The sequence below is a fragment of the Acinonyx jubatus genome, chromosome D3, assembly GCF_027475565.1.
Source record: "Acinonyx jubatus isolate Ajub_Pintada_27869175 chromosome D3, VMU_Ajub_asm_v1.0, whole genome shotgun sequence".
Taxonomy (NCBI): Eukaryota; Metazoa; Chordata; class Mammalia; order Carnivora; family Felidae; genus Acinonyx; species Acinonyx jubatus.
Genome location: NC_069392.1, coordinates 67,850,513 through 67,875,885, shown reverse-complemented (window position 1 = coordinate 67,875,885; position 25,373 = coordinate 67,850,513). Strand labels below are relative to the sequence as shown.

At 48.7% G+C, this 25,373-nt stretch overlaps 1 protein-coding gene across 1 annotated transcript in view; it reads left to right on the top strand.

Moving 5' to 3' along the window:
• Window positions 1–25,373, top strand: part of MYO5B (myosin VB) — a 230,963-nt gene that overhangs the window by 105,042 nt on the left and 100,548 nt on the right. The window contains exons 10-14 of the mRNA XM_053205589.1: window positions 3,018–3,283; window positions 13,461–13,542; window positions 14,006–14,146; window positions 22,108–22,230; window positions 22,985–23,068. Of these exons, the coding sequence (XP_053061564.1) occupies window positions 3,018–3,283; window positions 13,461–13,542; window positions 14,006–14,146; window positions 22,108–22,230; window positions 22,985–23,068 (696 nt within the window). The remainder of the gene's footprint in view (window positions 1–3,017; window positions 3,284–13,460; window positions 13,543–14,005; window positions 14,147–22,107; window positions 22,231–22,984; window positions 23,069–25,373) is intronic.

The following is a 25,373-nucleotide window of genomic DNA, read 5'->3' as shown; positions in this document are numbered from 1 at the left end:
GGAGAACACATTGTGAGTGAGAGCTCTGAGTCAGGACTGCCAGGGTTAAATCCTGGTTCTGCCACTTACTGATAGTTAACGCTTCTAAGTCTGCTTCCTTATGTGCACAGTGCAGCCGACATGAGCAACCTTAGCCCGGGGCTCATGTGTGATTGAGTTCTTGCCGGTTATCCTTGTTGTTGGAGCCAGAGTGGGCTTTCTGGGTAACCCTGTCACTTAACAGGGTTGGAAAAAACTAGGGCCCAGAGAGATCATAACAGTTAATGACAGGGCCACGTTGGGCCCCAGCCCGTGTGTCCCCAGCCCGTGTGTCTCCGTGTGTGAGGCTGTCCTCCCCATGCTGATGTCCCCGGCAGCGCCTAGCGCAGTGCTGGGCACGCAGTACATGCTCAGGAAGCGCTCCACTAGTGCACGTCTGTCTCAGATGGATTTGGGTCTATTCCTCAGGTGCGTGGGGTGGGCCGCCTCCTGGAAAGGCTGTCTGTCCGTACGCAGTATGCCTTCTGCTCGGTAGTTTTTAATCAAAGCATAAAAATGTGTTCCATGTCGGCCAGAGTTACCCTGGAGAGGCAACAGCATGCAATTACTTGGACACCAGCGTCAATTTGTTTTTTGAATTTGGCAATATGGGCCCACAAAACCTAATCTACCTATGATGCTGGCTGTTTTTAATGGATTTAGCACCATTTAATTAAGCTTAAATGTAATTGCATGATGTTAAATCAGTCTCACTTAGCACCTTTAATCAACAGTCAGAAGGGGTAATAGAGGGGCAAGCCACATCCCGCTGCAGCAGATGGGAACCTGTCCCGAGGCGGTGATCAAACCATTCCAGAACTCGTGGTTCTTTCTCCACTGTGTTCACCCGGGAGGTGCCAGGGAGGCTAGGGAACCAGCGAGCAGGCCTTGGGCAGTCATGTTTGCTGCCAGCAGGCCATGTACGTGTCAGGGAATCCAGCTGCAGTGCTGTGCCTAGCAATTAAGAATTTCTTGGAAGCAGGTCAGATTAAGAGGTTGGACTCTTTCCACCTCTGAACCTGTTGCTTGCCAAGTGGTCCCTACGCATTTAATGCGGCTACATGTGGCTTTCTGTCTGGGGGAGAAGGAGGGCAGGCACAGGCTGCTGCAGAGAGAAATGGGGTTGGCCTGGAGAGGTGGCCGCAGCAGCCCCACCTGCTGAGTGAGAAGACAGGGCCTCTTCGTGCCCACCCCGCTGGCTGGATCAGGAGCTCTGGGCCAGGGCCAGGGGGGCTTCCGTTCCCCTCATTTTTCTTCACCTGAAAAATAAGGGGGATTGGGTTAGAATGATGGTACCCAAGGAATTTTCCCCCAAAGCTTAGCCCTGGGCAATTTCTTAAGAAAATAAGGGTTCTTTGGTCAATTAAGTTCAGGAAATGCTGCATAAAATAGGTCTCTTGGTGCTTTCAGGGTACGTTAACCAAGGAGTCCAGCTGTGTCTCACCTGGTGCCGTCCCTCTGGTTAGGTAAAACCAATTAGTGTGCTTTGGAACTATTGCTCCACAGACCTCGTTTTGGAGAAAAGGTGGCCTTACTGACTTTTGGAAGTTCGTTCCTACTCTGACATTCTAATTTGTAATCGGGTTTGTTTTGGCTAGATGGATTTTAAATATCTGTAGGAGGAAAAAAAATGGCCTGGGGAAATGGTACAGTTATCTGCGTTAATTTTCATTGAACATGTAAAGTCTCATTTAAATCCTACAAAGCAGCCTCATTAGAAAATAAGTCCCACGAGCAATGTAAGGTCATTATAGAAGGTGGCACATCATGTTCTAAAGGATTCCCTTTCTGCCTGAGTTAATAAGCAATCCAGCAGGCTCCTGGCTGGGTTATCAGCTTTCCCAGGGAGAGGATTTAGGTGAGAGCAAAGAACAGGATTTTTTGTGGGGTGCCCTCTGTGAAAAGCAAGGAGTATCTGACTTACTGGGTGTAATAAGACCAGACCTGTGGGTGATGTGTTTATCAGGGACCCGAAGGCTAAGTGCTCTGATTGGGACTTTGGGTAAGTGAGTGTCCAGATCAGAGGCAGCTGGGTTCGCTGGGTAGAAGGCACCCTGGGCAAGTCTCTGGAAATGCGCTGCCTCACTCTGTAGAAAAGGGACTTCATCTCCAGGAATTCCTAGTTTTTCCTCCAGCTCTAAAAGGGTGGTGGTACCGCTTAACCATGTTCCAAGTGGGCTGTTCTTCTCAGGTCACAGTTCTGTGTTCTTGCCGCTTGTCCTAGCTTTCCACCTTGATTGGCTTTTTTTCCCCTGAGGCAGCAAGTACTTTAAGAGTAAAACACCAAGCGGAGCCCCCGAGTGGCTCAGTCGGTTGGGCGTTCGACTTCGGCTCAGGTCATGATCTCACGGTTCGTGGGTTCGCCTGTGTCTCCCTCTCTGCGTCTCCTCCATCTTTCTCTCTCAAAAATAGTAATAAAAAAAAAAAAAGGATAACATCAAGTATGTGTTGCTTAATGTCACTGAGGCTAAGGCAGCTGTTAGACCAGGTGCTGGTCAAGGGTAGTGCCTGCACATGAGGACTTCTTTTTGGGCTGTGGGTTCAGCACTGCAGGTGGGACTCTGTGGATAGAAACTAAACGTTCACTGTGATTCTGTGTGCACTTCTTTGTACAGTTACTGCTGCCTTCTGGCTCCTTACTGGATTATCCGTCCCTAAATTATCAATTCTCATTCTGCTCCCTTTGCTCCCAGATTCTCTCCTGCCTGTCACTAGGCAGCTGGCTGGCCATGGAGGGGAGGGCATAGGAAAAGTTGAGAAAGCTTTTGTTTTTTTACAGCCCTGATAATTTGGTGTAATAATGAGTTTGAGCAACATTTTCTGGGCTCCGCTTGTCCCTCCGCTCATCCATATGAGAGCGTGTGAGTCTGCCGGTGCTGTGGCTGGAAGAAACATGGTCCCACCGTGCTGGGCGGGCTCATTCTGTCCTAGGGGAGAGGGCGTGGTGGCGGGTTTGCTCTCCATTCCCCTCCTGAAACCATCTCCTGTGTCTCTTCCAGCCTCAGGATGAACACTTGAACAGCTTCTGCCGACTGCTAGGGGTGGAGCACAGTCAGATGGAGCACTGGCTATGCCATCGAAAGCTGGTCACCACCTCAGAGACCTACGTCAAGACTATGTCCCTGCAGCAGGTGGTCAATGCCCGCAACGCCCTAGCCAAGCACATCTATGCCCAGCTGTTCGGCTGGATTGTGGAGCACATCAACAAGGCCCTGCACACGCCTCTCAAGCAACACTCCTTCATTGGCGTCCTGGACATCTATGGGTAGGCCTGCACACATCCTCCTACACTCTACCTGATCGTTGTTAGTGTCTTCCTGCCAGCCTTTCAGAGTTGGCAGGGGGCCTTGTCGTGCTCCCCAAGCCCCTGGGATTCTCAACCCGGGAGAGGGTGAAATGTAGGAAAGCATTTTTTTTGGTTGTCACAGTGACTGGGGTCTCTACTGGCACCTAGTGGCCTCAGGTCAGGGCTGCTAGGTGTCCTGCAATACGGAGGGATGGTTTTAAGGAAGAACAGACCCTGTCAAAACCCCAGTAGCTTTCCCATTGAGAAACCATGTAGTCGCCTTTCTTCACAACTGAGAAACAGGCCTAGAGAGGGAAGTATCTCACCCAACATTGGACTGGAAGCTACTACGAACTTAAGCTGAGCTCATTCCCTATGTGACCTGTCTAGATGGTTATTGTACCACCACGATTTTGTCCAGCACTGTAAGACTCACGTGTGGTCATTCTTGAGATTTCTCTTCCTTTCAGACTTCGAGCCTAATGGCAAAAACTGTTGTTTATAACTGTGTGTTTTGCAGGGAAAGGCAGCATGGCACAGTGGAAAGTCTACTTGACTAGGCCTCAGGAGATGAGTATTGTAACTCACAGCTGTCACCAGTTCACTGGATGGTTCTCTACAGATCACAGCCCCTTTCTGGTCTTTTATTTCCATAGCTTAAAATGAAGAGTTGAGCCATAGTCTCTTTGAGGTTCCTTCCAGATCCTTCTAGAGGTGTTTGAAATTATATGTACTGGTTTGCAACCTCCCTTGAACATCTTTTATGATCAATGCCTTGCCCTCTTTAAGCTAATAATAGGTTGAATCCTCCTGGATCTTTATATCCTAGAAGTCATGACTTCTATCTTAAAATAGAAATTGAGACACACGGAAGTGCAGAGTTGTAAGAACAGGAATGCTGTGGTAGAAGCAACTGCTTAGTCGGCTGATGAGCTGGGATTTGCCTTATGTTGAGGCTGTAGTAAAGGAAGAATCTCCTAGAAGTGGCCACTTGCCCCTGTGAGGACAGGCTGTCCTACTTACATCTCTGTCGCCCTTGTTCATTGTTGGCTTTCAAATCAAACCATGTTGCATAGTGTAGAGGAAATGGAAGAAGGAAACCTGATTTTTTTAGCATCACAAAGGCCTCCTGCTGAAGAGTTAAGTCACATGCCTGAGTTATGTAATACAAGAGGCAACAGAAGAAATTGTAGCAGAGTCCGTTGGGGGGTTTGGACACTTGGTGTTGGGTGAGTTTCAAGGCAGGAGTAGGCACACTTATTGGTACCATCAGGGAAAGCTTAATGTGAAAGGTGAGGTCTGAACTGGTCTTTTAAAAATTTTTTTTAACGTTTTTATTTTGAGACAGAGAGAGCATGAGCAGGGGAGGGGCAGAGAGAGGGGAGACACAGAATCCGAGGCAGGCTTCAGGCTCTGAGCTGTCAGCACAGAGCCCCCGACATGAGGCTCGAACTCATGGAGAGATCATGACCTGAGCTGAAGACAGATGCCTAACCGACTGAGCCACCCAGGCACCCCTGAACTGGGTCTTTTAAAGGGAGGGAGTAAAATATGGGAGGTAGGGAGGCACCTTTGGGAACATGAGCACTAGCAGTAGGAAAAAGCAAAGTGTGAAAAAAGCTCACTCAAAGAATGAGCAAACAGTGGAACTTCACCCAAGAGTCGGAAGGAGGATGTGTCTGCTCCAGGGCACTTGAGGGTTTTAGCCGAACACCCCTGTGCAGGCCACCCCTTCTCCTGGCCAGCTGAGTGCCTGTTTTGTGCTCCAGCTGCTCGAGTTGCTCTGTGGAGAGCACAGGACAGTCTCTGTATCCTGGGAGCATACCTCTTGGCTGTCAGTAATTCTGTTCCTCTCTCCGTCGTGAGTATTTCAGGTAATTGGGTTTCCCCCAGAAAAACTGACCTTTAGTGTTCCCTTTTAAGGTAAGACCCAGAGAAACTCAGGCTGCAGCATTTGACCTGATTCCCTTAAACCTGGGCAAGAATCTAATTTTACTGAGTTTTTGATCTGAGAAGACTAACATGTAGACTCAATGTTGTGAATAGCACGTAATACTGTGTCTTGAGGGGGGTGCCTGGGTGGCTCAGTTGGTTAAGTGTTCCACTCTTGGTTTCAGCTCAGATCACCGTCTCACAGTTCATGAGTTCAAGGCCCATGTCGGGCTCCACACTGACAGCGTGGAACCTGCTTGGAATTCTCTGCCTCCCTCTCTCTCTGCCTGTCACCCCCTCTCAAAACTAAAGAAAACTTTCTTTTTTTGTTTTAGTATCGTGACTTCGGTGCTACTGGCACTCAGCTCTGTTTTGGTTACTATCTTAGCGGTGTGTGGCTTTTACATAGATGGTCATCCCTTCCCTGGGATTCACGGTGACAGTGAAAGGCTTTGCTCATTGGTGGGGTGTCCTCTAAGGTCCTGTCACTGCCCTGAGGGAAGAAATAGATTTCAGGGAAGGCTTGCTTGTGGTTGGAGAGATAGATTTGACCGTGGTGGGGTGAGAATCCTGGGAATGCCATCCCCCTCTTGGAGTGACCGTGGGTTCCTCTGGAAACATCTGACAGCTTTCCAGTGAGAGTAAGTTCCCAGTAGGGAAAGTTTCCTACCCTTTGTGCTTCCTTCAGATATGCTAATCTGTTTTCTTTTCTTTTTTTTATTATATTTTTAAAATTTTTAAATTTATTTTTGAGGCAGAGATAGAGTATGAGCAGGGGAGGGGCAGAGAAAGAGGGAGACACAGAATCTGAATCAGGCTCCAGGCTCTGAGCTGTCAGCACAGAGCCTGACGTGGGGCTCAAACTCATCCTGAGCTGAAATCGGACGCTTAACTGACTAAGCCACCCAGGTGCCCCTCTTTTCTTTTTTAAATCCTTGTTCTTTCTCAGGAGCTAATTTCCTTTTGCAGACTCTGCCACAAAGTGGTCCTATTTGCAAAGCCATTCACTCTCCTCTTGCAGAGACAGAATGCCATATTCCTCCATATGCTCAACGTAGTACCGCATTCATGTCCTATATAGGTAGAGTTCAAGATGGCAAGTGAGATATGGGGTAGGTTCAGACTTAACAGCCTGGCTATATCTATCTGGGCCATTTGTTGCCAAGAAAGCACTTAGAGACATTCCCCGAATGTAAATAAGCATGCACCTCAGCAGTTGTAGTCTGTCGAGAAATTACTGTAGAAATTTACACCGGCCGAGGCTCTTTTCTGGCCAATGGGTATCTTAATGAACTCTTAGGAGGTCAAAACCAAAAACCACCACAGGAAAGCAGGTCACTTGGACCTTGGAGGTACTAGGTCAGTGACATCATTTCTTCATCCGGGAAACAAAATGACGACGTTTGGTTTAAGTCTGGGCTGACCTTGCATTGAGCTGTTGACTGTCTTCTCCCTTTTGCATCCTGGTGTCTGTCTCCTTTCCTTTGGAACTTCAGACACCTTCCAGAAAGGCACTGGATCTTTTTTTTCCGACGTGGCCATTTTTCTGTCTTCGGAAAGTAGGTGTCACGCTGGACATCCCACTGCTTGTTATCTCCTCCAACCACCCCCCCCATTCCAAACCTATTCCAGTCCTGAGGGTTTATTTACAACGTAACTATGGGAAGTGATTCTAAGGAGCTTTTCATCCTCCATGGCTTCAGAAAACGCCAACACTGAGTTGTCTACCCAAATCCCTAACTACCAAACACTGAAGAGAGGGACCATCTCTGAAACCATGGTCTCATTGTTTCTCAGCCCTAGGATGAGGAGACTTGGTGCACATAGAAGATGCCCTTGGGATGACCTCAAGTCTTGGATTGTTGTATTACTTGTCATCTGTGGGCCAGCAGGGTGGCAGGTGGAAGCTAGAAAGAATGGGAAGGATTAAACCCCCTTCGATAAGAAGAAAGGAATAAGGAATTATCTCCTTTATTTTTCATGCTTATTTTTAAGAGAGTGAGAGCATGAGAGGCACAGTGAGTGGGGGGAGGGGCAGAGAGAGAGGGAGACACAGAATCCAAAGCAGGCTCCAGGCTCCTAGCTGTCAGCACACAGCCCCACACAGGGCTGGAACTCACGAACTGAGATCATGACCTGAGCTGAAGTGGGACACTTAACTGAGCCACCCAAGCAACCCGGGAATTAGCTCCTCCTAAATCAGGTTACAAATGCGCCACAGCTAGCAAATGAGAGCGGAATTGCCTTTGCCTCCCCAGCTAGTAGACACTAATTTGTAATTAGTGGGATAACTGTCCAGTCAAGCTCATTGTAAGAACACCTGGAAAGAGTTCTGTGGTGTGGGTGAGCCACTCCAGAAATTTCTGTAAATGTTTAAAGTGTTACTATAGAATCAGCAGCCAGAGCGGACACTCCTTTGTGTATAAGGAAACAGTGGACTTAGCGTCACACAGGGGCATCTCCCCTCATCGTGGTGTTCCAACTGGTAGTTCGGACTGTAGAAAAGGCTGTGAACCCCGAAATAAATGGCATGGGCCTCAGCTGCTTCCACCACAGTTACTGTGAGCCCCCAGTCAGAGGTGAGTCTCTCAGACTCTCCTGAACGTTTCCCGACGGGACAAGCAGTGCCCTGGCAGAGCGATGGCTTCCCCCACCTCAGCTCCAAAAAGCGCAGAGCAGGCAATTTAGCCACCCTGAGACCAGCTCTTTCCTTTAACTGAGGATCTGTGAAGCTGCCTGCAGGCTTTTCTTCCCAGGCCAGAGGTTTCCTTTTCATGTTACATTAACCAGCGTTTGCCTCTACAGGTTTGAATAATTGTAATTGTAATCCTTCATTCCTCTCCTCTGAAGCAAAAAGAAATAGATGGCTTCAATTTGGGGAAAATGCATTTATTCGTCTTGGACTTGAGCCTTCCAAATGCCAAGGTGGCAGGGGCTTTGGCTGCAGCCGGCTCCTTCTTGATGAGAGGACAGTTGGCCTAGGAGACTTGGGGAGCAAGGCAGAGTGTATAGATGAATGCTTAATGCTGAGGAGCAGAGGAGATGGGAGTGGGTAGGCCCCAGGAAGCAGGAAATGAGGTTTGCGGGGATTTTCTATCCTTCTCAAAGTCCTCACATTACTTCCTGTGTTTGTTGCCGTGTTTCCTAACTTTAAGTTAGCACTCAGGTCTAGTTAGTCCTTTTTAATGATACGTTTTTAAAAATAATTTTTTTAAATTACAGCTGGAAAAGTACCTAACATAAAACTTACATTTGTAACCATTTTTAAGTATATGGTTCAGCGCTGTCAATTAAGTATATTCATGTTGTTGCGCAACAGAACTCGGAGCTCTTTCCCGTTGGAAAACAAACTCCACACCCACTGAACAACTCCCTTTCTCTCCTGGCAGCCCCTGGCAACCACCACCCCTCTTTGTTTCTGTGAATGTGACTACTTTAGATACCTATGTAAGTGGAACCCTATAACATTTGTCTTTTTGTGACCGGCTTAAATTACTTAGTGTAATGTCCTCAAGGCTCATCCATGCTGCAGGCTGTGACAGAATTTCCTTTTTGGAAGCTGAATAATGCTCCATTGTGTGTACAGACCACATTTTACTTACCCATTCTTCTGCTGATGGATCTTTGGGTTTCTTTGACCTCTGGGCTATTATGAACAATGCTGCAGCAAACAGGGGTGTGCAAATAGCTCTTCTTTTAATTCTTTTGGACATATAGCCAGAAGTCGGATTGCTGGATCACATGATAATTCTTTTAATTTTTTGAGGAACCTCCAGATTGTTTTCCATAGTGGCCACAGCAGTTTGCATCTCTATCAGTAGAGCACATGGGTTCCAGTTTCTCTGCATCCTTGACAATACGTGTTATTGTGTTTTTGCTCAGAACTATCCTAATAGGTATGAGGTAATCTCTCACTGTGGTTTTGATTTGCATTCCTGTAGTTATTAGTGATGTTGATCATTTTTCATAGGCTTCTTGGCCGTTCATGTATCTTTGGGAAAATGTTCAAGTCCTTTGCGTGTTTTTTGAGTTACTTGCTGCTTGGTGAACTGTAAGAAGAGTCTTGGTATAGTCTGCATATTCACCTCTTATCAGAAATTTGATTTGCAAATATTTCCTATCAGTAGGTTGCCTTTAATGATCTATTGTAAGGAAATTTCTTCTGTCCACTGTTTGCCTTCATTTTAATGGGAATTTTGTTTCCTTGGTCTCTTCAAAATAGACTTAATTTTTATAATCTCAATTTAGTTATTCAGTGAAGACTACCCAGCTCTTCTCTGACCCGTATGAAAAGGTTTCACAGAGAATGGAGGAGGGAAAGTCAGGGGCATTTTCCTTTCAGCCTGTGAACAGTGGACCAGACTTGGGCAGCCCAGAAGACCACTGGCCATGTCCTTTTCAGGGTGAACAGTACTCCCAGGTCTAGCAGACCCCTGAAGCCATTGGGTTTGCGCTGGAATCTCTGAGTCTCCCAGGAGAGCCTTATAACTCAGATCGCACTAAAGTCAATCTCAATCTTGCAGAATTTCTCTGACCTAGCTCTTGGGGGTTCGCCTGGAGCCAGACACCTATACATACTCTTGGGGCTCAGATAAAGTGACCGTTCTCTCTGTCCATGCCATCATCTCTGTGACCTCACCCTCCATTAAAGTCCTATGGCACATGAAATCTCTGTTCCTTGGGAGGCTTCATACACTGGGTTCCTGTGGTCTTCCTGATAGCTCTTTTGGGTAGGAACCAAGGCTTGCTCCTGCTTGCAGCCCGTACAGTTCTGGAGACAGTTGACTGATGGCCTGGGAGAGGATTTCCATCTGGTGGGAATTGTTTGGTCCCACACCACGGTTCCTGGCACAGAGAGGAGGCAGGGAATTGGAGCACAATGCAAACTAAAGACGTAGGTCCTTCAGAAGAGTAACTGTTCTTGGCCTCGGGATGTGAACAGTGACTAGGACTGTGCTCTCCCTGAAGGTCAAGTTCTGCATGGGGGCATCTAGTCACAGCAAAGCACATGGGCAGAGTTCAAGTCCTGCCATTCGCAGGTGCAGCCAGCCTCCCAAGATTCTTTAGTTAAGAGATGAGAAGGGCTGGCCTCGCTAACAGACCCCGGGGTGCCTTTGGGAGGTTTCATGGGCTTCAGGAGGGAAAGAGACCTTGACGGGACTTGTCTCGCTTTTAATAATCATTCCTTGGAAGCCCCCCTCCATATCCAACATATAACTCCTATCTTGTCATTCAGCCTTCGCTAGAAGGGTAGAGTGTGGTCTTGGTAGAAGAGAGGAGACTGAGGTAAGGAATTTAGTTCCTTTGAAACATTCTCCAGGGGAATAACTATTTCCTAGTCTTCGAAGTTATACGTTGCCTCTGCCCTGCAGTGAGAGGTTTGTGGAGGTTGATAATTAACTCAGAGGGACTGGTTGACTTCTTTTTATTGCAGTTTCACTTTCAGACAGACACTACCTTCTTTTGAGAGACATTTGTGACCCTTCCCACACCCTGAACTTGGAGCAGAGGGAGAAGGAAGTTCTATCCTCGTCTACGCTTTGGGGATAGGAAAGTGAAGGAGGGGGCAACGGTTGTACCACCATGAATACAGATCTTGGATCTCTGCATCAAGTCGTTGTCTGTGTTTTGACCTTCCTCCCACCCAAGGATTCTAGTCTAAGTGTTCTCAACATTGATTTTACGGGAGAAATCCAGCTCACTCTAGTATATAAATTTCTTTGTGACAGTTTAATATTGTGAGCTATAAATTGATCCATTGTGTTTATTTTAAAAAATCATCTCTGTTGATGGGAAGAATTACTACTGAGATAATTCTATTGCAAAGAAGCTGCCCTATCTCCCTGACTGTGGCTTTCTGAGGTCAGTTATCTTAAACATTTTCCAAGCTACGTACACCCCTCATTCATCTCTGGCCCTTCAGCAGGCATTACAGTAATTACACTAGATGGCAGAGGAATTGTTACTAGATAACATCTTAAAATAGGGAAATTAGGAGCAAATTTTAAGCCATCTTAAATTAATGAGAATATTCTTAGTGGAGCGCTACCAACATAAACCTTTAAAAAATGTCAAGTGGGACATATTGAAATCCTTTATCTGTGGGGCTCAGTACAAGCCCTCCAAGTACACCCAATTGCTATTATCTGGCCATTTGCTAGGGTGGCTTTTTTTTTTTTTTTTTTTTATCGTCCTAGGTTTTATTAAGTTTACTTGGGGGGTTTGCCAGTGTCAGCAACCTGTCTTGGGTTTGGGGGGGAGCAGAGAATGAGGTTCTAAATGACAGAACTCCATTTATAGGATCATGTGGACCGAGAGGGCCCTAATGCAGCATGACAACTGGCAGACTCAGTGCCCCCCCCTCCCCCAAGGCCTGGAGTGCAGCTCCTGCCTGGACTCAGCATCTTTGATCTTGTTTTATTAGCTTACAATTATTTTTCCTATGTGGGCATGACCAAGGGCTGCTTTTTAATGTGGTTGTCTCCAAACAGTTGATTCCTTTGATCTCAAAATGACTTTTTGGGGTGCCTTGGTGGCTGAGTGGGTTGAGTGTCTGACTCTTGATTTCAGCTCAGTTCATGATCTCACAGTTCATCAGTTCGAGCCCCATGTCCAGCTTTGCGCTGACAGCACAGAGCCTGCTTGGGATTCTCCCCCACTCCCCCCAAATTTCTATTTGGGAGTTGTCATTAGGGAGTACAGTCTATTTGAGAGGACTGCCATAATTTTATTTAAGATCAAGAAAGTTGTCCATACTGAAGAATGAGGGAGTACAGATTTAAGGTTATGGGGGAGGCTGAAGCCTGTGCCCTCTCCCACCCAGGGTCCCTTATTGATATTCCCAAGTCCACTGCCCTTCCCTGATCTCCTTTTTTTGTTTGGTTGGTTTGTGTGTTTTTTTTAAGTATTTGGTTTTTTGAGAGTGTGAGCAGGGGGAGGGTCGGGGGCGGGGGGGGGGGGGGTGGAGGGGACAGGATTCAAAGCCGTGGCTCCACGCTGACAGCAGTGAGCCCAATGCAGCACTCAAACTCACTATGAACTGCAAGATCATTACCTGAGCCACACAGGCGCCCCTCTCTCTTTCTTAATGAAACTTTTCTCTAAGAATGTGGCCTCAGACCTCACTCCCTGGGTTCAAATACTGGCTCTTACACATACTGACCCTGACTTGAAGCACATTATTTAATCTCTCCAGCTTGTATTACTTGGAGTAATAAACCCTAGCTCTTGGTAGTTGCGGGTTCTGAGTGAATGAGAACTTATGAAGCTGTTGGGGCCAAGTGCTCAGTAGGTGCTCATTCAGCCAGTGGTGTGAATGAAAAAAGGCCCCTCTTCCGCCTACATTTCTGCTTCTCCACTGCCTCGGCCCAGTGACCTTGCCCAGTGGGCATGACGGCCCTGCTCGTTTGCAGCTAAAGGTGCTGATCTTGCTCGCCCCATCCGACTTGGTGAGCTTTACTGCATCCGTTCAGCTGTGCAGGTGAATCTCGGCTGCATGCCCCATTGGTCACTTGTGGCCCCCTCGTGTTCACCTCCCATAGTGTCTTTTGATCCTTTTCATTACTTGGTCACCACCAGCTTACTTCCCCCAGATCAGTTTTTCTCCGCCCTCCTGCAGGTTCAATGAGATGCACATCTGACTGTCATTTCTCAGTTGTTTGTAAACTCAAAACTCCATGAAAATGAATCAGAGAAACAAAACATCCTTAACCAGTATTAGGACAAGAAGATGCTTTCACCCATTGGGAGGCTGGGGTGGATGTGGGGGGATAACAAAAATTGGTTCCAGCTTTCTGGAAGTCAATTTTCTTCTACCTTTTAAGAAACCATATTCTGACATGGTGATTCGTCTAGGATGATGTCATCCTACCAAAAGAATCATGAATTCAAAGATGTATATACGATATTTGTCACAGCATTGATAGCAGCTAAAAGTTGGAAGAAGAGGCAAAATGTCCTGTAATAGGGGATTCGTTTAAATCGTGATTGACTTGTGTGGGGTGAGGGGAACACTGCCAGCCTATGAGGGGCCTTTGTGTGTTTTGGAACAAAGCAACCCTTTGGGTGGAGTGCCCCCTCCCAGGCTCAAGGGACTTCTGTGCTGGAGTTAAGGGTGGGACTGGATCGGCGGGACAGAAGAGATGAGGGCGGCCTTGTTGGAAGTCCTAGTGATTGCTTCTGTAAGAGGAATGTCTCTCCATTCTCCTCTGTCTTCATTCTGCAGGTTTGAGACATTTGAGGTGAACAGCTTTGAGCAGTTCTGTATCAACTATGCGAATGAGAAGCTACAGCAGCAGTTCAACTCGGTAGGCTCAGCTCCTGACCCAGGGTGTCGAGGTGGGGACACCTCTCTCCCTGGGAGCAATGGCCTGGGGCACTTCTCCTCCGCCTGGGGTCAACCGGCTCTAGCTCTGCCCCAACCTTCTTTTGGTTTCTTGATGCTGCCCCAACTTTGCGAAGGCGCTCCATGTCGCTTGGGAGGAGGTCTGAATGGGGCAGTGGGGTTGAGAGGGTAAATGATCCTTCCCTTGGTTTTGCCGCCTACACCCCCGACCCTGGGCTTCTAGGGTAGTTGCTGAATTGCAAGCCAGTTGATTGCTAGAATATTCTAGAGAAGGGTTCCCAGGGGAATGGGGATCACCTAACTGAGCTTTCCTTTTCTGTAGCCATGTCTGGGACTCTAAACTCACGTGGTTGAACTTGAGGGGAGATGGACATCAGGACGTGCCTGTAGTTCACTAACTTTGACCTTTTCACTTCTTATCCTAGCACGTGTTCAAACTAGAGCAAGAAGAATATATGAAGGAGCAGATACCTTGGACCTTGATTGATTTTTACGATAACCAACCTTGTATTGACCTCATAGAAGCTAAACTGGGCATCTTGGACCTGTTGGATGAAGAGTGTAAGGTACAACTGATGATGCACTCATTGTATTCAGTTCCAGGCTTGGAGGAGATGCAGGGGACAGCTGTGTGGTACAAGGGAGCATGTGAGGCCTCAAAGTGGAATTCTTTTTGCCATTAGCCCACCTTTAGTGTGCTGAGAGAAACCTTGGCGTCCGTTCTACATGCTAGAAGGTAACTGTGTTGGTGAGTATGTACCTCTTTTGGCAGAGACTGGATGGTATGGACTGGCACGATATAATCGTGGTCTAGATTTGGTGCTGCAGATAGCCTAGGTGTGGAGAGAAAACCCCAACCTCTAGACAGGCATCCCCAGAGAAGGGACAGTGAGGGTCAAGAGCCCGCCCACCACCTGATGCTTGGTGGCAGATGAGGACCATAGATTCCTCCTGATCTAGCTTTTTGTGGATTCTACTTCGTAGGACAGGAGTGTTCTGAGTTGCTAGCATGGGGAGAACCAAGCAACCTCGGAAATGTGGAGCCAGGGGTATCTGACTTTTCTTAGTCACCTAACTTCTTTGGCCTTTGTTTTCCTGCTCTGTGAGTTTAGTAGGTTTGGATCTGATGATCTTCAGAACTTTGCCTGGTTTGAAGTTTGCTGACAAGAGGGTAAATGTATCCCCATTCCTCCCACAGTGGAAACTAACCAAAAAGGGGTGGAAACCATAGGACGCTTGGTATTGCAAGGGAAAAACCCAGTTGATTTTACTTTCTGGTCTCGCGTGTCTTACCCATGAAGGATTGGGTGCAGTTTGATGGTTTGGAGGATGAGGTGTTTCCCTTCCAGAAAAGTGCTCCTGCAGTTTCATTGCCTTTGATGATGAAAAGGAATGGTTAACAGAAAAGTAGAAGACAGAGTGAAATATGCTGAAATCCAGTTTGTGCATCTTTATTAATTTTTACTTTTTAATTTTTTAATGTTTTCTTATTTTGAGAGAGAGAGTGAGAAGGGGAGGAGCAGAGAGAGAGGGAGACAGAGTCCAAAGCAGGCTCCAGGCTCTGAGCTGTCAGCACAGAACCCTACATGGGGTTCGAACTCACAGACTGCGAGATCATGTCCTGAGCTGAAGTTGGATACCCAACCAGCTTAGCCACCCCAGCGGCCCTTTATGTTTGTTATAAAGATTCTCTTATTTTTTTTTAATTTTAGAGAGTGCACGCAAGCAGGGGAGAGAGAGAATCTTAAGCAGGCTCCAAGCTCAGTGCCAAGCCCAGTGTGCTTTCTGGGTTCAGTGTCCACGGCCAACAGCTCCCTTTGACACACACTGGGACCGTGCTCCCCTCCTCCGCTTCCTTGTGTGCTCCTATCAGTAACCACCACCTCCCACCCCCACCCCACGGGCAACACCATGTCCTTGTTGTCCAGCCGGTCTAGCTTCCCAGGCCCTGGCTCCAGGTCTCCAGCCCTTCACTCCCTTTCCGGTGCTGAAGGGTAAGGCCATACGAGGCCCGAGGAGTCACGTGAAGCAGGTAGCTTACTTCAGGGGCTCCACCTAGTTCTGTGATGGAATGCTAACGATAACGTATATCCCCGGCACACGGTCTCTCCCTCCTTGTGTACACACACACCTCAGAAAAAGGCTTAATGCTTCAGGATGTTGGATTCTGTGAATCAAGCAGCTGCGTCTGATTTTCAGTGATTTGTCCTACCTTTAGCAGTCAAAATGGGAGCCCCTTGCAGGTTTGTTTTGGCTTCTGGTTTGGGGATCTGAGAGGTGACACTGCCCAAGGGAACATGTCCTGGGAATGTCCGATGAGAGTGGCAGGAACACAGGTGCAGGGACCTCAGACTGCTGTCCAGGGGGTAAGGGGAAGCCGGAGAAGTGCGAGCTGGGGAGCAGGTGGTTACCAGAGTGGTCGCAGGGGGCCCGAGCTGCAAACCACATTAGACAATTGGGAAGGTAACCTCCCCAAATCCCTGCACTTTGGAATATCCGTGTTGGAATCCGTTTGACTTCTGAGAAGCTAATGGAAAATCTGACTCTGTGTGTGGATGATCTCTGCCTTAATGTTCCGTGGAGCCTTCTCTCCAGGTCAGATTTATAAAATTAGGTGATTTCAGTTTAAGATTGCATCCACCTCTGATTCCTGCCCCTATATTGTCAGACACCTAGAATGCATTATGCACCTGCCATATGTCAGGTCTTGGGAGAGGAGGAAGGGTTCTCCCTGCTGGCCAGAAAGGATGAAAAGGGGGACAGGCTCGTGTTCTGAGGGGCTGGGCCTGAGTGTGTGGGGGTGGGGGGCGGGCAGGGCAGTTCCAGAGCAGGCTGGAGGAGGCCTGGACCACAACCCAAGGGCAGCAGAGTGATAGCTAAACAGAATCAAGGGAAGGGGTTATTGACATAGAAAGCATGCCGTTCTCTTAGGTCTCCTAGCTTCCTTGTCGCCGAGGCTTTGTGGAGGGGTGGGTTTGAGGAAAACCTGGATTTCCAGCCAGTCAAGCTGGTGTTGAGGGGGTGACGCTGCCCTTGGGACATTTTGGAACCTCACTGGCTGCTGAGGGCGTGGGTGGAGCAAGGCAGGCCAGATGAACACCAAATTCAAGAGTCATGCAAAAACCCCAGTGTGGAAATCTTTTCCTCCCAGATTTAATTGCTCTGGGAGTTGAGAGTGATCCAGGGCAATCTGATGCAGCTGCTGGTAGCAGGTAGCTTTTGCACCAACAGGTGTCACCTTTGTCAGAACTCCTGGAACCGGACCCTTAAAAAGGGCATGTTTTCCTGTAGGGAAATCCTACCACAATGAACCTACCTTTACGAAATAGGCCTGCTGACCTTTCGGAAGTGCTGCTGGCTCTGAGCCTGGGCGGGGTAGGATGGCCCCTTGGAGTTGGCCAAGACCAGGTGACTTGGCGTCCCTCGGGACTGTCCCAGACACGCTCCTTCCCTCCGCTGTCACTCACGCTGTACAGAATGAGAAAGAATAGTGAGGTTGCACCATGAGGAATTGGGTTCTGTGACCCCCATATGAAAGGACACAAAGCCAAATGAAGGATTGGACTCGTGGTATAAAAGCAGCCGCTGGGAAAATCAGGTTTCCTGGAGAAGAGACACTGCATCGGGCAGAGACAGTGAGCTGGGATCTGAATTAGAAATAGGGAGATGGGGTAGCCGTGGATCTGCAGGAGCAGCACATGGTGGGGCTCTCCCCAGAGCCTGTGAGGGGTGCCCATGGCTGCACAAGGGGGCTCACGGAGAGCACAGTGAAGCACCCAGGCTTCCTTAAGGTGGAAAAAGCCTTCCTGCAGCCGTGGATTCATAATCAGCCCCAGACCAAGCCACAGACTACAGCCGCTCCTCAGTAACCAAGGGGTCAGGACACGGGGTGTTTGCTGATGGGAAATGGTTATTTCCAGGCTGCTTTTAACAAAACCCTGCCATTCCCAGTGCTCTCCGAGGCTGCTGTGGGGCTTGAGGGCTGCACAACATAAGCCACATTCAGACTGAGCATTCCCTGCCCTCCCTCTTGGCAGAACCTCAGTCATCGTTCCCTCCCTCTTGGTGGAACCAACTAGTTAGGGCTGAGGGGATAGGAGAGGTCAGCACATGTTTCCTCCTAACTGATACTTGGCATCGGTAGGAACTGTCTGGAAATGATAACCCCTGGAAGCAGTTCTTATAAGTGACACTACAGATACTCTGTTTGGACAGTCAGTGTTAGGGACCCTCAGGGCCATGCTGAGGCAAGAGGCAGGCTCTGCCCTGAGTGGGTAGGATTCTTTTGTTTTAGGGACCCGCTCTTGGAAGAGCTGCCCGAGGGTGGACGGCGGACTGTGAACCTTCCAGTAACTCACTGCTGAGGCAGTGGAGGGAAAGCATGCTGAAGGTCTCTGCTTCCTCACCTGGGTCCAGTCTGCTCTCACAAGAGCTTACTTAGTATTAGGGTCAAAGGTTCGTAGTTGCTTAAGTTGCCCTGGAGGTCTCCTTGTCCAACATGTTTGTGAACAGGTTGAAACCTTGAGAAGGGAGGCCTTCCTGTGTCTGTCCGTTCATCTGCCCAACAAACCCCACATCCCTATGTAACCAGCTGACTCTCTGCCCTTCGCACATCTCTGAGGGGTCAGGCAGGCACCACAAGTTGTCACTGTGGTGACTGAGATGGAAAAACTGAGGAGGAGGTGACTGAGAAAGTGTTATAAGAAGCATCCCCCAAAGGACTGTTTAAGCAGAGAAGTTGGATTGTGGGGGATGGGAGCTCTGCTGGGCAAAGGGAACGTCACGTCAGAAGAACTTGAAATGGTCTGACTTCTCCAGACCCCGTGACAGGTGAGGTTGGAAAGCAAGAACCATCAGGACAGGAGGCTCTGTCCAGAAGAGACTGGACTCTGAAGGCTCTGGGGACACAGGGCTGTGAGGCAGGGACAAGTGTGATCAGATGGGAATAATTTCTCAGGGGATGCCACCCGCCACTGTGTGGAAGCCAAGCTGGAGAGAGACTGAACGAGGTGAGCAGGGAGGCATCCTCGTGTGGTCCAGGCAGGGAAGACAAAGGCTTGCGGGGAGAGGCAGAGGGGGGTCAGGGAGGAGCTCAGTGCCGGTGAGGGGCTCAGTGGTCCCGCCTTTGGTGGCCGGCCTGTGGGTTACAGAGTTTGGTCAGGGAGCTGTCTGGGCGTCCGGGAGGTGAGATGAGGCCAGGCGAGGCAGCAGAGGTGGCACGTTTTGAGCCCCCGTGTGCAGGCCTGGCTGTGAGAGGGCGTGAGTGAGAGAAAAGGCAGCGGGTGCTGTGCAGGAGGCAGGCATTGAGTGCACGGGACCCGGGTGGGGAGGAGGGACGGCGTGGCTGTGGCTGCAGGTGAGTTTCTGCATGTGGAGCAGCAGGTTTCCTGCTTGTTGGCAGCCTCTGTTTCCCTGTGAGGCAGGAAATGAGGCCTGTGCAGCAGGCGGCAGGCTCTGAAGCTGGGGGAGCGTACGGAAAGAGGGGAAAGCCTCTCCTGGCCACAGGGAAGGGAAGTAACAGAATGCACTGATTGGTTGGCCAAGGTCGAAGACCATCCAGAGAGGGGAGCCATCAAGACTGACTCCCCGCATAGATCTGAGCACAGCGGCCTAATCTGAAGAGGTGCGGTCTCACGGTGAAACGTGATGGTGTCTTTTTAGGCATCAATACTAAATTATGCATAATGACCAGCAGGACTTGATTAAGGAAAGAGGAGTTGACGTGGTCTCAGCCACCCAGGTGTGGGGGAAGGACCCGATGGGTAGTTGGCTTGGTCTGGAACGGGTGTTGTGCTGAGCACACAGTGGGGGCAGGTCTCATGAAGGTGGAAAAGTCAAGTCCTGGAATGGGCATTGGGGGTGGCAGCCAGGAGGGGAGGAAGGAGTCTGAGAGAGAGTGCAGTGAGCTCCTGGGCTCCAGGGTTACAGCCCAGCCTGCTGGGGAAGAGGTGCAGTGGAGCCCGAGGTCTCGCGCTCTTCCCTATTTCTTTAAACTTTTATAATTTCAATAACAGTAAAATCAAGTATTAATGCGTTTTTACCAGCTTTATTGAATGTAATTAACATACCACACTATCTGCTCAAAATCTACAATTCCCTGGTTGGCAGTATGTTCAGACTTGTGCCACGACCCCCGCAACAATCAATCGATGACAGGCTCCTGGTCCAGTGCCCTCTTCACGTTATTTTGAGGAGAGAGTAAGGCCAGTTGCATGAACTTGTAAAGGATGTGATTCAGCATATTTCAGAGCTACTGATCCCCCAGCCCAGATTTTATCAAAATACAAGATTTGCTCTCTTTCTCCTATGTTCATTTTGAATCTTTTTTGGAGATAAGTGTCTTCCCCCTAACCCTGTCTTGGTGGCTGCCTTTAAAGCTGTTGTCGGGCAGGAAAGCACAGTAGCAGGGAGGACGTGCTCCGGAGCCAGCCTGTCCTGCTGTTTCCCAACTGCGTGAACTTGGGCAAGTTCCCTAACCTTTCTGTCTCGGTTTCTTCCTCTGTAAAATTGTATGAACATCGTGCCTAGCTGATAGGATTCTTGTGAGGATTAAATGAGTTGATGCTTCTAAAATGTATAGAAAACTGACAGATTGGAAGTGCTATGGGCATTCACTCTTAGTATTAATTGTTGTGAATTCCTGCTGGCCCTTTTCATTGCTGGTGGTGGTCAAGAAAGAAGACCCTTGTCGGGAAATGCATAATACTGTTTTCCCGCTTTGTTCGTTGACTCACGCCAGTCTGAGTGAGGGAATACGTAGGATTATGGCATTTACTAACACAAGTCCGATTCCGTTGTCAAGACAAGATGATTTTGATGCTGGCAAATGCGTTGACCTAGGTGAGTCTTCTCTTTGCAGTCCTGACCTCCCTGCTCTGTCCCCCCGGTTCTGTCACTGTCCGGTCCGCTGTATTCCTGTCCTGACCTCCAACAGCCCTGCCCAGCTCACCCTTCTCCTCCCCTGTACCTGCTGTTTCTAAACACAGAATACTTGAAGACAAATGTAAAACCGTACACATGAAAGTGCTGAATCGGATGTATTTTGTCTGCTTAACACAATTAATAGCCTCTGTCAAGAAAGTTTCCTTTTTTTGAATTACCTACGGCACTTAGCAGTGGGTACTCAATAATAGTTACGTGAAATTGAAAATGAGAAAAATCCGTTTACTTACTCTCTGAGAAATGTGTTCTTAAGCGTGTAAGCATTTTTCTTATGCCACAGATTGTGTTAGTTTACTAAACAAATCCCTTTTTAAATGGCTGGTGTAAGGGTCACCTTCAGCCCTGCCTCATCCGCATGTACAGTGTAAACTAAGGAATGGCGGGTCCAGTTGTGACCCAGGCCTGGGGAAAGGGCGTGTGCAGTGGTCTTCGAGGATGACAGAGGAGAGTAGGTACAGGTAACTGGTAGAGTTACCATCATCCTGGACAATTTGGACAGTGGTTACAGTGACTGTGTTCTGTTTTCCACAAAGCAAGATGCTTTTTTGTTATTTGAAGCCAGCTCTAAAGATAAAGAATGCTTAATGTGTGCTTAATGCCCTTCAGAATGCTTAATGTAGTGAAACATGTAAATTTGAGGATGGCAGAGAGTACTATGTAGCTCATTCGCTAGGTACTTAATACCTGGTGTGTGCCCAGAACCCAGTTCTTGTTGTTTTTTTGTTTTTTTTTGAGGGAGGGTGCAAGTGAGTGAGGAGAAGAAAGAGAAGCGGGGCTCGTGTTTTACCTGAAGTGGGGCTTGAGATCATGAACCATGAGATCATGACCTGAGCTGAAGTCAGATGCTTAACCAACTGAGCCACCCAGGTGCCCACCCGGAACCCAAAGAATCCTCAGTTCTTTGAGGGGCAGGTGAAAAAACAGTGAGGCATACTCCTTGAGCCTAATAAGCTTGCACTTCGTAGCGACAAGGCAATGTACAAAAACCAACGGCGAACTGGATTAGTGTATGTGTAAGTGCTTAATCATGAGGGATTCCAAAGTGAGATCAAGAGTGGCCAGGATGGGCTTCAGAGACGAGGACAGACTTGAGTGGAGCCTGGACAGTGGTGTTTAGATGAGTGTAGAGGGGGGGCTTTCCTGCTCTTGGCATTGGGCTGAGTGAGCAGGGACGTGGTGCTAGCGGTAGCCGTGGCACATTCATGACACTGAAGTCACGGGCCCAATGGCAGGGAAGACACAGGGTCACATTTGTCCCAGCTCTGCTCTTGTGACCTTGGGCTCCATGCTTATGCTCTCCTAACCCCTTCAGTGGCTACCAACCAGCAGCCTCTTTGAGGCTCAGTGCACTCCTACGGACACTACTGGAGCCTGCCCACATGGCGTGTGGAAAGCATGGCGTACGGGATCCAAAGTGTTCGTGGCCGAATCTTGTTTTCCTTGTCCAGTTAGGGTCCAGGTCTGAGAGCTGAATCCAGCCCCTGTGAGGTCAACTTACTGGTGGACTCCCATCTCCCTATGGCATGGCTCTCTGCTTGCTTCTTCCTTTTCACACAGCACTCTGCCCTCTTCTGTGTTTTTGCAGGTCCCTAAAGGAACTGACCAGAACTGGGCACAGAAGCTCTATGACCGGCACTCTGGCAGCCAGCACTTCCAGAAACCCCGCATGTCCAACACGGCCTTCATTGTGATCCACTTTGCTGATAAGGTGAGTGTCTTTGTGGGCTCTGTTGGCTCCCCCTACGTGGGCTCAGGGCTCACAGGGAGTGGTTTCGATTGAAGTGGCCTAAACCCTTCTTAGGTAGGGTCCTCTTGTACCCTTTCTTTCCTTCCCCACACCCCTCTGTGATCCATCAAAGTGTCACCACACGGCAGAGCCCCAGGTGGTGGAGGGAGGCTCTAGCTACCCAATCATATGCTTAACCAATATTTACTGAGGGTCTCTTCCCTGGGAATGCAGGAGCCGTAAGATAGTCATGAATCTCCCCTGAACAGAGGAGGAGGATGTAAGAATAGAGTGGTGCCCTTCTTTGGGCAGCTCCTTTCCGAGGAACTGGTGTGCACAGAGTTCTGCTACATGGAGTTCTGTTCTGTTTGTGCGAGCCCGTGCTTCCCAAATTTTAATCTGCACATAAATCATCTGGGGTCTCGTTAAAATGCAGATTTCTAATTCAGTGGCCTTTTCAGCACCCAAAGGATGCCTTGGGCTATCTTATGGGAACTCCTTTTTTGAAACAATGTTTTTCCACAAAATGAATACTCAATTTGCTCTGTGTAATTCCTGATCACATCTTGGGTTTGCATTTTAAATGGCAACATCTGTGGGTTCCCCAGTTACTCACAACTGGTCAGAAAACAAGTATAGATGAGCCGAAAGGATTTAAGTGCTCAAGCAGCTGCAGAAGGCTCCAGGTCAGGCTGAAGCGCTTGACTTCTGTTTCTGTTTCCCTCTGGGGCCCCAGGTGGAGTACCTTTCAGATGGTTTTCTGGAGAAAAACAGAGACACGGTGTATGAAGAGCAGATCAACATCCTGAAGGCCAGCAAGGTAAAGGGCGTCAGAGACGGGGAGCTAGGGCAGGACCGTCCATGGCCAGAGCTGCGTGTGGTGGTTGGGGGCCCTGCTCTGGAATGGTGGCAGGCAGGGGAAGGCGAAGGGGCTGGTAGGTTATTTCCATCTGAAAACACTTGAGGATGGCGTGGTGGAGGGAAGAAAGGAGGTGGTGAAGGATGGGGGGTGGTGGGGGGTAGGGTTGGCAACTGGGAAAGATCCCAGGTAATGGAGGGACATTGCGAGGGGCGGGGGTACCAGAGGGGACCATCAGGAGAGGGTACAGCAGTGAGTGTATCCATGAAAATGTCACTGGCGTTTATTATGTCTCTTGTCGTCATGTCCTACCCGCCAGTATAAAATGATTTAAATCCTCTAAGATCCTGGTATTCGTGCATCTAATTTCTGCTTAGCACCTACAGAATCTTCCTATAAGCAAACACTTAGATGTAATAGAAAGGGGGCCCTTGGATGGCCCAGTGGGTTAAGCATCTGACTTCGGCTCAGATCATGATCTCACAGTTCGTGAGTTCAAGCCCCGTGTTGGGCTCTGTGTTGGCAGCTCAGAGCCTGGAGCCTGCTTGGGATTCTGTCTAGCTCTCTCAGCCCCTCCTCCAGTTGCACTCTGTCTCTCTTTCTCAAAAATAAAGAAAATTTTAAAAAAATTAATAGAAATAAATGGAACAGAAGGTAGAATTTGAGGGATTGTTAACTGTCTTTTATCTACTTAATTTATTGTGAGCACAACAAAAAGACAGCAAATTACTGTGTCCATTCCACAGGCAGAGGTTACAAGGCACCGAGTCACCTAAGCAAATATTAAGCACCAACCTTGTGAGGCACTACCCCCTACACAGCTCACATCATACAAAGGTGGATAAGACAGATTCTACCTTGTTGTAGGTGCTTATATCCTAGTGGGCTATGAGTGGCAGATAACCACCCAGGAGCTGCACAGCAGGGAGATGCAGGAAGAGCGCCCTGCAGCCACTAGAGGTGGGGGCACCGCCATTCCAGAAGGCCAGCGTACTGATGCACGTGCTGTTGGCGGCTGCAGCCCTTCAGAGAAAACCCAGAAACAGACTCGCCAGGATTTGGGAGGCTTTCTCCCAGACCTCGTGATACTGCACTCCCTGCGGGGGCCTGATAACACTAGACATTGCAGATTAATGGCTTTTTGTGATAAGCTTCAGACAAATGGCAATGGGGGAGATGCTGGAATGGAGAAAGTACACCAACCAGAATGGACCCAAGGACAGAAGGACAAGTAAAGCCCATTACATCACATGACCCCAAGCAAGGGCTCTAGGGAAGTTTTGGCTTCGTACCAGCATGTGGGTGGCTCGGGGCAGACCCCGGCTCAGTGTCCTCTCTGGATATCTGCACCATTAGTTACTGAGGGAAATTTGGGTAAGTGTGTATATCACTTTGGAATTCGACACAAGATCAACCTCTCAGCTTGCCAAGTCTGCAGCTCTGTAGTCCATGGTTGGTAATAGGGCTTGTTCTATTCTGTGAAAGGGAGGTGGGGACAGAGGAGGCACAGGCCACAGGGAGAAAAGAAGCACGGGGAGCTACCAAGGCATGAGCTCTTGGAGCACGTTGCTTCATCGTGCTTCAACGCTTGCAGCCCTGTGACCACCTGCTAGTGACACAGTGACGTCAGAAGCTGAGAAACTTCACTGTTTTGTTAGAACTTACAGTCTAGTGAAAAAGACAGGGATTTGTGGTATGGAAAAAGTTTGTTGGGGTCCCCAAGACCACCCCCAGATTCAACTATTTGCTGGTAACACTCACAGAACTCAGCAGTTATACCTCAGGCTCTGACTTATTAGATCAGAAGGATACATAGCACATCAGCAAAGGGCAAGGTACATGGAGTGAAGTCCAGGGGAAACCAGGCCCAAGGTGATAGGAGTCCTTTTCCAGTGCACAGAATGTGCTTCATTCCACAGCAGCGAGTTGTGATGTGAAGGGCAGCTGGTCTGAGCAGAAGTGTTAAGAGTTTTTATCGGGAGTCAGTTACGGAGGCACCCTTTGCCTGGCACGTACCAAAATTTCAGACTCCCAAAAGGAAGGCAGGAGTTCAACATACACTGTATTGTTTGCATGAACCTCTTGGACCCAGTGAACCATTCTTACCAGGGATTGGTGGAAACCCTCCCAAAATCAAGTTCCCAGCCAAGGGTCAACCTTACAAGGAGGCCCTCCCAGGGATAGCAGTCTTAAGTGTGCCGTGTTAGGTCTTTACTGTATAGGAGTGTCATGTTAGCTTGGGGGTACTGGGTTTTTATTAGAAGTG